This window comes from Rhopalosiphum padi, chromosome 4, assembly GCF_020882245.1.
Source record: "Rhopalosiphum padi isolate XX-2018 chromosome 4, ASM2088224v1, whole genome shotgun sequence".
Lineage (NCBI taxonomy): Eukaryota > Metazoa > Arthropoda > Insecta > Hemiptera > Aphididae > Rhopalosiphum > Rhopalosiphum padi.
The window spans coordinates 23,192,419-23,205,073 of record NC_083600.1 but is presented as its reverse complement, the minus strand read 5'-3'; the positions used below and the strand labels follow the sequence as shown (position 1 = coordinate 23,205,073).

At 28.7% G+C, this 12,655-nt stretch overlaps 1 protein-coding gene across 2 annotated transcripts in view; it reads right to left on the bottom strand.

The window, feature by feature from the left end:
• LOC132931007 (monocarboxylate transporter 1) overlaps positions 1-12,655 on the bottom strand; it is a 59,259-nt gene that overhangs the window by 39,860 nt on the left and 6,744 nt on the right. The window contains exon 1 of one of the 2 annotated variants that reach the window (XM_060997177.1): positions 4,356-5,128. The exons of the other annotated variant lie outside the window; for it this stretch is intronic. Within the exon in view, the coding sequence (XP_060853160.1) occupies positions 4,356-4,439 (84 nt within the window). The 5' untranslated portion in view covers positions 4,440-5,128. Of the gene's footprint in view, positions 1-4,355; positions 5,129-12,655 lie in introns of those variants that run through there. 2 annotated transcript variants of the gene reach the window in all.

The window sequence follows — 12,655 nt, the reverse complement described above, 5'->3', positions numbered from 1 at the left end:
ATGACGTGTTGTAAACAAATAAACAAATAAAATAACGATAATTTAATATCAATATGTAATATGTATACAGACATACAGTCATTAAGAAACAATATTATACAATATTAACAAAATAAAATATTAGTAGTTCTTATATATTATTTATAATATTTATTATTCCATAAACCACACTGACATACCTACTCATATATGAACATAAACCGTATGTGGAAATGTAAATAGTTATCCAAAATTATAAAAACTCTTTTATTTGTCTTCGAATGACCTTACAAATTTATTAAGTATAAATTTATAATCCAATAATTTTATATAAATAAGCCTGCGGGTTAGATAATCTAACAACAAAGGAATTAAATCAAAAGAAAAACGTACAACATAAATGTGTAATGTTTATTTTTTAAATGTATTTTGAAATTGACAACAAGTCGAATATAACATTTAATTAATTTTAACACACTTTGTTGCCCTAGTTAAAGTAAAAAACGTTTTGGCAACATTAACAGACATAAATAAACTAGTTTAGTTTTATCCTCACGGACACTATAAAAATAATTTTTAATATCCATACGATTGTTTAAAATTAGTTTGTAAAATATTCATTATAAAAAAAAAAAAAAAATTGGGAAACTCGCTTTAGTTATAAACTTATACCCTATTAGCTTTTGAGTGTAGGTACCTCATTTTCATCATTGTTTAGGTCAATATAGTGAATTTGTTCAACTTTAAATCAATACAATTATAAATGAAAATCAGATTCTAAACTAAATAGTCTGATAGATTTGAAAGCATTTATTTCTAAGAATAGTTTAACATTAACATATACTATATATTTATATTATTGTTAATGTTTTCTTAATTGAGTAGATTGAATTAATTTTTAACAAAAATATCAAATTTAATTTGAGTCAATACCGACGTACTGTATACCAAATGTTAAAATAGGTTTGTGGTATAGATTAAAATCAAATGTAAAATTATAGTTTAAATATTTTGAAAATTGCATTTTGTATAAAAAAAAGTAGATAAAGATGCTAGTGAAAAATTGCAAATTTCTACAGTTGATACATTTTGAATTACAACAAAATAATTTAGGAAAATCGTTATTGTAGTCAGTTTAAAAATCAAACTGTCATACAAAAAAAATAAGAAGGATTTTGATATTTTTACGAAAAATATAATTCAATCTTCAATACCATAGTTTTCTGGATTTTTTAGTTAGTTTTTTCCAATAATTATAAGCTACTGAAATTTTTCTCCTAGAATAAAAGATTAATGTATTTTTCAACCAGAAAGTCCACTTAAAAATAAATTGAAGCAAGTTTTCGGCATGACAATAAACATAAGATAATTTAATAATAAAACCGCACATAATATTGTTAAGCCAATACAGTGAAGTGTCGAAGTAAGCTTTTTTGAGGCAATTTCCTCGAGACCAAAATTCAGGATGGGTAGGTGGGTACCGGGCAATGGATTTAATGTGATAAAAAATATTTAATAATAATATTTTATACTATTAAGAATTAAGATAAAAAATGATGGACTAAACTACAAGTCTAAAATAAATTATAAATATTTTTAGTATATTTAGTAGTCATATTAACTAATAGATTATTTATGTACAAATACAAATGTAATTCTACATAATTATTTATAATACGAAAGGTCCGTTTTGAGTAGGTAGATGCTTTTAGACTAAACGTTTCTTAGTTTCTTATAGAATATTCAATATGATATAGGTTACAGGTATTTCAATTATTGCATTTCATTTTATTGAAAATATTTACAACTTTTCTATTTCAAAATATAACGGGACTGAAAAAGAGATTCAACCTCTTTTAAAATGATATCACTTATCAGGTAGTATAATAGAGGTACAGCCATACAGGTACAATATAGTATACACGAATATCTGTCAAAACAACATAAACACAATCAACAGCTAATGCTTGATTATATAACTGTAAAATTGGAATTTTCCATTATTAGATAATTAATAACTATAGGTAGGTAGTCTCAATATTTAATATTTTTAGAGAAATCTGTCTTAAAACTCAACTAAAATATGATCTTTTAGAAAATTCTATACTAAATATAGACAATATAGAAATTATAAAATAGTTATAGTTACAAAAATTTAAAATTTAAAATAAAACGTAACAATTTTCAATTTAATAATGAAGAAACATATATTTAACGTAAACGCATTTGCAATAGCCGAAATTTCCGGAACACGTGGTCGCAAGGGCTTAGATGCCAATTGACGCAGTCTGCAGGGCAAAGTTTTGCTCTCTCAAAACAAAATAATAACAATTACAGTTACGGTCTGATTTTTTCAATCCATGTGATATATAATTTTTAGGTGTAGAAAACTATTCGTGCAAAAAATATGCCTCGATTTATCCGTTGGTAATTTGGTATAAAACCAATAAAAACGATATTAAAGGAAACAATATATCCTAGCTTTGGTTATATTTTTATTTCGTAGCACGTTGTATACCTATAGTTAGTTAAAATTATTTTACATAGTATGTACTAATTTACTTATAATATATTAATAATGGTATTTAAAAAAAATTACAGATATGTTACTTTGCATTGACGGGAATAGATGGGTTGTGAGGGAAGGAGCTAGAATATTATGATAATATGATAAAGACCATAATAGCGTGGCACAAACGTTTGCAGTGAAACCTTGAATATACAACCATAATTAATGAGATTACCATCATCGATGATTTAAGTTCCCTAAATTCAGTATCTTTTCAACCTATAGTTAAGGTACCCAAGTCCAGGGGCGTAATTAAGAAGGAGAATGTGGATGAGGAGGATAGATATTATAATAATTATTATTATTAATATTTATAATTTAATAGTAATCAACTATATTATTATAAATAATTATGTTCTTAATAAAGTTTTCTACTAAAAAAAAATTATTCCCACCCCCTAAAGAAAATTCCTAATTATGCCATTGCCCAAGTCGTAAATATAATTTAAAATAAATATTAATTAATTAGAATAAAGTAATAATGTATACGTTTAACACTTTTTATTTTTAAAAATAAGTTAGTTTCCTTCGACCAAGTTTGGAGCAGATAAATCACATTAAAAAAAAAAACTAATGAGTTTTCATTACAGTATATTATCTAGATACCAATATTGAATATAGTAGTATAGTACTACAGTTTAGTAGGTATATCGTATATATTACATTAAAAATTTGCCTAGAACTGTGTAAATGGTGGAAGTATAATCTAAGTTCATGAGAAAAATCGTAACCCCTCAACTTTTTCAATGGATTTCCGTCTATGATACTTTGTAAAACAATATTTGTTTTTGTTTTAAACAAGTTATAAGTTATTGGAAAACGTATTATTAGGGAGGGTATGACGTTATTGCCTTAATCTACATTTATTATTCTTAACCCCCTCCCAATTCCCATACAAAAAAAAATAAAAGTTAATTAATTGAATTCCTGAACATAGTTGCGTAAAAGGGCTCGAAAAACTTTAAAAACACTTTGTATATTACAGACGTGCCAGTTGTATGATAGGTATAGTGTGTAATCGCTTAGATGTGACCTTCATTATATGGGACTCTTGCGATAACGATGGCGTTTTCAACGTGTATTCATCAAAACAACATAAAAAAGATACGCATGTTGCACGGGAAACCTTTTAATATTAAAAATAGTTTCAATAATTAGCGATTACTCGTTTTCAAAGACAAAAACCATCCGAGTGGAAATCGCTGGTGAACGTCTTGAGGAAACGGTCACATCGCAAAATCACCTACGGTAGGACCGTAGCTCATGTCACCGAAGGAGCGGTGCATCGCGCGTATTTCCACTGTCACGCCACACCGCGGGACGGGAGTACGGGACAGCGTACGGCGGACATAGCACTATGTACGCCGTCCGAGTAAACAGCCGCCGGCAGTACACGTGTGTATCTCGCGCCCCCGCCGTTGACTAGCCGTGACGGGGGGCGCGCGCGCGCCGAGAAAACCGCCACCGCGGCCGGGGGGTTTCGGATTTCAGCGCGCACGATGCGGCAACGTCGCCGGGAGAACGATGACGATTCCCGTATACGGCGGTAACCAAGGTAACGGGATCGGCCACGCCGCCGCCGTACACACGCGCAACAGCCATAGAGCGCGTACACACATGTCTGATACTCTGATGTCAGTGTACAAGTGCACACACGCGCATACGCGCGTGCGCACGCGGCCGCCGTCGTCTTGTAATATTATTATTATTGTTATTATTTTGGACGACGACGACAATAATAATATCAAATTATCAAATGCAAGGAAATCCGTCGCGGTCGACGTCCGCAAATCTTTTAAAAGCTTACCTCGGAAACGTGTCTGGCTCTGGCCCAATGTCCGCGGTTAGTGTAGTTCTCTTTGGTCACAAAATAGTCCATAAAGTTGTTCATTTTTTCGTCGACTGTACTCCGCGTGAGTCGTAAACGGTACACGTCCGAACCTGTGGCCGCAGTTGTATTTTATTCGACGACAGTAGATATTTACGGCGAATATATTATTTAGAGATGAACGCAGTCTCCTGCACGCACAACGTGCAGGTCGTTTCAACAACAATAACAACAAAAGTACAACACAATTACCGCGTTGTCGCTGCTGTACCACGATGACGGCGGTTACGGCGCGATCGCACAGAGTACCAGAAAGACATTATTATTATTATTATTATTAGGTGTTGTATCTCGCGTGTGCCAGAACTGTTTCGATATAATGTTTAAAAAATATTAAACGTACGTATAAAATTATAACGTAATCCGAACGCGAGTCCGTCGTAAATTTTTTTTTTAAAGCACCGATATATTAATAATAAAAATTTTAAAAAATATGTATAATTTATTAATATAAAGTTCTCGTTACCCGCGTGCGTTTCGTTAAAACATAAATATTATAAATAATATTATCTCGTAATACGAAAAAATGTAGTTTACCGTTTGAAGAACGACGATCGTTTGCAGTGTAAAAAAGTAAAAAAAAATATTATTTTATAATATATTTATGTATTTTAAATAAAACCGATCCGGGCTAACGAACGTCCGACACTCGCTGAGTGACCGGTGTCCGACGCGGCCGCCGCCGTCGTGTGTTATCTCGGAAGTGGTATAATAGTAGTGCGTGCGTGGTGCGGTGCTTGTGCGCGACGCGCCGCCGCCGCCGGTGGCGCGGTGCCTTCCTCAGCGGCCACCACACGTAGTGCCCAAATTATGGTTTATTGCACATACGCACAGTAGAATAATCAAAAATATTATACTCACATTACAATATAATTAATATATATTTATATTATATTATACTGTCGTAGGTCCAATAAACGCGTTGTATATTTTTGAATAACTATCGACATATCGGTCTCCACATAAATAGGTATTTGACAGGTAAATAAATGTTATTAGTATTTAACATCATGGGCGTATTTAGGGGGGTGATATGGGTGTTAGAACACCCTCTATTGGCCATATTTTGTTTTATTTGACCAAACTCCAAACTTGCTTACGAAATGCAAGAAATAATCATTCATAAATCATAATTGTAGTTGTATTTTTTTTCTTACAATTCACAGGCTGTTGGTCATATTGGGTTTAACGAACCTTGTCACTACATTTAAGAGAGAACACTCCTTTTCAACTCTCCGTAGTCCGTAGACTTAAAAGTTATTTAAGAAATACCGTTGGAGAAAACAGGCTGAAAGGCTTAGAATTAATAATGAATATCCATAGAGATATACCTATATCTACAGCAGAGGTTATTGATGAACTTGCTCTCAATTTTTATAATTCAAATAGGTAATCATAATATGTGTATCATTATATTCATTCTAATCAATTTCATGTTTTTTTAATACTAAAGGTTTAGTTGTTGGTTTAGTATTATATAGTCATTATACTATATAGTGTATTATTTATTTGATGTGATTTAGAATATAAAAGTTATTATTTCAGTTATAGTATAAAAGTGTTATACAATTTGTAGATCTTACACATATATACCGTCTTAATATAATAATTTATATCAATATATGGTATTTGTTAATGTAATACGGGGGGTGTGGAGGGCAGAGCCCCCGCCTACCAAAAGTCTATTAAATTTGAAAACATCCCCGTAAAATAAATCTTGGATACGCCCATGTTTAACATAATAAAGTACAAACCAGTAATTAACAAAAGTTAATAAGACGGAGAATGTTTTCAGTTAGTAGTTTAGTATAGTGATACTCGCGGTATTATGGCAAATATGCAAAAAAAAACAGTATTATTTTTGAACTAGATCTTATACATTATTGATACTTCCCCCTTTTCCGTAAATATTTTCCTAATCACCTGACTCGGTATGGAGCAGAGGTGATCAAATGGCGGCACGCAGACAAGACATTTTTTAAATATTTTTCTTTTTTTATAAACTAAAGTAGGTTTTCATGAATATTTTCATTTGATTTTTGATTTTGCTTTTATCTAAATAAACATATGGTATATGGAGATACATTACATTTTTGTGGCCCTGAAAACTTAATAAAAATATTAATTATAGTGATTCCTATTTCCTAGTATACAGTAAAACCATAAAGTTCCAAATCGAAATTCAAACCGTATGCAATATCGCTAGATGCGCGGTGGGTTCATTTTATATGCGAAATGCCGGTGTAATTGTTATACAAGTCCCCTAACAATAATAGAATATAATTATTACCATATTGGAAATATATACACACTATTGCATAATATTATGGTTATTGGTTATGGTAGGTAAGTAGTATTCGATAATCCAATTATCGATGTATAGGGTCTACTATATACAGATTATTGATTACAGGGAGTTTATTAAAATCGCGTGGGTCACTCTGTATGACATATAATATCAAATATTATATGTGTAATGTGTACAGTATTCTATATATTATGATATATCGACATATTGTTACTGTAGTAGGTATATTATTCTATTTAGTAGGCTAGTATGAGATTTTTCTGTAACCGAATTCAAATAATCGTTACGATTGGTATGCGTATGCTCAATATATTATTATAATAATGCATTGAAGGAGGAGGACTCCCAGTACTATTATTATTATACATAAACCTAGGTAGGTACGAATTTACATCCCAAACGACTAACGAGTGTGTATATCTGCTTATTATATTCACGGCCGCTATTATATATAGTGCGCGCGTTCATTTAATATTATAGGTATTCTCGTTCCGACTTCAGCTGTCAACGGGGTCAAACTCCTATAATATAAAACTACGTACCTATACACGTTGGCGCGTTTTCGCAGCCGCCGAAAGACAGCTATTATTATTACATGCAAATGACGGCCGCGGTGTTTGTTTTTGTTTTATTGAGTTTTTTTTTACCACCTCCGACGGAAATATTATTATATTATTTATTATTGTTTTTATTTATACTCGGCCTTGTTCGGATCGATGGTGTTTTATAATTAATGGGGTAGAGGGGATATAATGCGATTCTCTTACAGTAACTATATAGATACGGACATACGGTGCGATTTACCAAGCATGGTCATCCCTATATTTATTTTATTGAGTAATTTAATAAAATTCTGATTTTTGGAATTTGGAACTATACCGTCTATACCTGAACTATATTTTCAAAATATTTAGATTTTTTATACAATTTCGAAGTGTACTTTTAGATATTAACTATTTTTTAATTCAAATGAGAACTACATTTTTTACTAAAAGTTGTTAAGCAGATTATTTTTTTTTAATATTTGATTTTTTATAAATATTTTGAATTTTGAATTAATGCCTTAAATATTTTCTGAATTATTAAACTTTATATGAACGTAGTAGTCATAGTACTTACTAAGGATATTTAATACACGATACTAATTTAAAATGGATTTGGTCAGATGGAGCCTATATGATGATTTAGGTATACGTAATATGTATACTACTTATACTTTCAAGTACCTAGTTGGACTGGTATGATCGTTTTGTTTTTAAAGAATACCTAAATGTGATTAGATTTTAGTTATCAACTATACTAAAATGATGCCTTGCAATGGGTGGAGGGGGGCGACTGCCACCGCAATATTCACCAAATTTATGCCAAATTAAGTACCTACTTAATTTCTTATGAAACATTCGTATACAAAGGTTAAATTATTTCAGATTTACTTAGATATTTGTATACAATTATATATAATTATACAAATTACTATAAGTACCTAATATTATGAAGTCAATATGCTATGTAATATAATATAACTGCAGTAGTAGCAGTGTAATCTGATATTTATTTACTTATTATTTTTTATCCAAATAATTTTTATGCACACAATCATCTTGATAAATATTGTACAATTTTAAATATTTGAGATTCGCTGTAGATAATATGTTTTATTGTTTTTATTCCATATTATTTATTGATTTTTTGGTGTCGTTTGTGAGTGATTACTGATTTAGTGTGAGACGTTAGAATGTTAGATGGTCATGGTTTTCAAAATGAAATTCATCGATTTCGATACGCACGCATTAAACATTTACAATCATTAATAATTTCAATTGATTTAATAATATTTTAATTGTCCGTACTCCGTATATCATATTGACTATAGTTTATAGATAAACCAAAACTAGACCAACTTATTACTTAACATTTTTTAAATATTTAATTAATTTGTTTATAATTACATAAATATATAGAGCATAATTTTCAGATTTTGATACTGAAATCGTATATTATTACAAGCCACGACTTGGGTCTATAAACCGTTAACCAATAAAAATTATTAACGGTTAAATCTTCTAATTATATTTTATTATAAAATATCTATAAATCGTCTGCTGATGGATTTAAAAATATATCTAAAACTATCTACATAACATTTTTCATTATGCCCAGTAGACATTACGTATTGGCATCTACAATAGAATAGACTGTAGATTGTAGACATCTGCGTAAATCTAAAATAAATTATCAGTATTCGCTGAGTAGATTTTGAATTAAATAATACAAAAGTCAAAATATATAAGCTTTTCTATATGAACAATACATTTCAAAAACGTAGCTTATGTAACTCATCAATCTTTATATTTCTGCAGCACTTTTACACTTCTAACGATTACAATTTACAAGATCCCGAGTTCGGCCATTGCAATTATAAAAATGTATATATTTCATGTTTATGTACTGTTAAGTATTAGGATATAAAGTACTTAATACTTATAAGTTATAGTTTATACTCTAACAGTTCTATGTATATTATTTAGTGTATAGCCAACTAAGGACTTATAAAATTAAAAGCCGGTCGTGCAGTAAGAACAACAAAATGTAAATAAATGAACATTTGGTATTAAATTTCCAATACTAATACATAGCTTCCATTTTAAACATTCACAATACGCATACATCATGAACCAAACAAGTAAATAAATAATATTATCTGATAACAAGTTACACCAAACGGCAAACGGGGTAAATAGGTATCTAAAATATAAAACGTTTAATTTCAATTATTATATATTTTCAATTTTAAGCGACAACATACGTGGATAGGTATTATTTTCATAGTAGCAACGGGATTTGTGGAAAAGGGTTAAAAGCTATATACGTTAAAACTAAATTATATTAATGCCCTATAATTTTAATTAACATAATTATATGCATCTCTCGTGTCTTTTTGCTATTTTAAAAATAGTTTGTAACTCATGAATAATCGAATTACACATTACACCCACTATTTTTTTTTAATTTACCCACTTTAATATTCAGTCCATATAGTTTAAATATTATTTTAGATGGTAGGTTCCTAATATAAAATTTAAAAAACATCTCTTTATGTACCTACTACCTATTATAAGAGTAGGTATATAAGTTATAAATACTACTCCATATGCGCCATTTGGGGGTGCTTAGCACCCTCAAATTTCATATTAGCTCCCCGACATTTTTAATAGCATTTATTGGTTATAACATGAATTATAATCTATATAACTACGAACTTAAATCTAGCACCTCCATAAATTTTATCCAAATTGTACCTATGACCTATGTACAACTCCAAGTAATACCTTATGTTTTTCAGTTTTTCTCATTCATTTTTATGTCTTATAATCCTAGTTTGAAAAATAAAGATGACAATTGACAATGAAGATATAATATAATATTTTATAACTTGCAAAATGTCAATATTAAACATTTAAACATAGAAACATAATAGTATAAAAAATAGGCATGAAGTATGTTCAAAACCATTTACATATTATTTAATTTAAAAAAAAAAAAGTTTTTGAAAAGATTTTATTAAAATTTTTTTTTTTTTTTTATTGATCTTGAAATTTAAATTTCCGCTTTGACAGCTGAGGCCATTAGCGTTACATTAAAAAAAAAAAAGTACATATATATATAATTTTACAATATTGGTATTTTATCTTAATATTTCTTTTACCTACTTACTTTCATCAATAATTTATCAACATTATAATCATTATAAAATAAATTATAAGTTAATGCGTGTATTTTGTATTTTTGTATGATAAAAATATTAATTTTATGATATTGCTTTACGATTACGGTTGTATTAACATTCTGTATTAAGTCAATCTATTATCGTTCTAGTATACATTGTACTTGCGCCAACAGATGGCGCATAAAGTTATGCTAAATGTTTTTAAATCGAAAAATATTAAATGTACACTTAAAATAAAAAAAGTAAATAGTACAAAAATAATAATAAATAAATATAGTATGGTTATAACCTGGTTACCTATAAGTTATAATTATTGATTAACTTAAATCACATATTACATAAGCACTTTTTTTCTCTATTCGTAATTTTTGCAATATTCCTTGATGGTTAAAATAATTAATAAATAATAAGTAATATGTACATATATATTGTATAACTTTGTGGTATTTAATATTTATTAACTATAGTTTCGTTTTTCAAATTATATCTTTTTTTATATAATTAAATTTAAATTATAAATTTGATATTCAACAGCCAACGCCCAATATAACTCAACTAGGTAATTATATTAGTTGATATATTATTATTGAGGTAAATGTAATATTATTACTCTGCTAATATTTAACATTAAAATTGATTAGTTGGTTTTAAATATTGCGAAGTATGTGTATATCACAGTATCACACTTACTTAGCAGGTAAGTGTACGTCTTTGGAAGTTTAAAACAATTGTATACAAATTTAATATATAAATGTATGTTTGATCGTTATTTCGATTGGACGTTACCGGATGCATTCATTATTAGATCAAATGTTAATTCGATATATCTTTGGTAAAACTATTTACTACATAACTTTTTTTAATCAAACGTAAATGTTTTCTATAAATAATTAAAAATGTATAACTTATGAGTAATGTATGGGCGATCGGTTTTGAAATATTAATATTTATAGGTGACATACCTACGTAACAAAATTAATTTGCGATAGGATGGGTAGCATTATGTTTATGTAGGTTAATGTGTACCTACTATAATTTTTCATTGTATAGCTTAATATAATTATTTTCATCAAATATATGACAACAAGGCAACTTAATTAATACATCAACTTCTTAAATTTTAATTTGTCTTGCCGGTAAATATATTTTGTAAGAACGCTGCAATACACTTCATTTTAATTATAAGTGACTTTAAAGCATTTTATTTTATTTAAATTTATTAAATAAATTATACGGTGTGCTTGTTGGTTTATAGTACTTACATATTTTAAAAAGGCTATATGTCTCGTGTGTCATTGTGTGCATCTATAGGCGCCATTGCCAAAATATATTATATATTATATAATATAGGTACTATTAGCCTGATGATCATGGCTAAGTATTGTTTCTCTTAGCAAAGATAAAATATCATGAAAATATTTTTAAATTAAAAACTATTATAACGGTTTACAGCAATAAAAAATAGTATAAAACTATTACTAATATATTGACTAAAGTTGATTTTTTATATTATTATTATTAACAGAATATTTCAGACGAGTACAACAAACCTACACGGGAACGTATATCAACACCATTTTAAATATTAACAGATAAAATATAAATCGACCTTGTTACTGTTGCTATAATATATTGTATTGTTGGGATATATATATATATATATATATACAAGTATATATAGGACAACTCGTTGCAGTATTTCGCATTAATCAAACATTTTATATCATCAATAACAAATTCCATTATCTGTTCCATAGTATATAAATATATAATAATACAATATGACAATAAATATTTTGTGGACTTAGACTAAACTTTAATAGTCATTATGCTAATAATATATAAATATTAAACGTTATTTATTGATTTAAACTTTAAAGCACCACTATTGCTTTCCGTACTTATAATAGCCTATGCTCTATACTTATAGTATGTTCATAGTTAATTGTTTAATGTGTAAGTATAACCTGCAGTAATAAACATTAAACATGTTTTAAATAATAATATGGCGATTGTTGGTATAAATAGATATACACTAGTAATACTACCAGTGGTGGCTTATAAGGGGCATAGGGGCCATGCCCCCCAAAACATCTTACTCTTTATTTTGTGAAATATTTTCATTAATTTAATTATGTATAGTTTGTATAATATTAATGTAAAAAAAATATCCCCCCCCAAAAG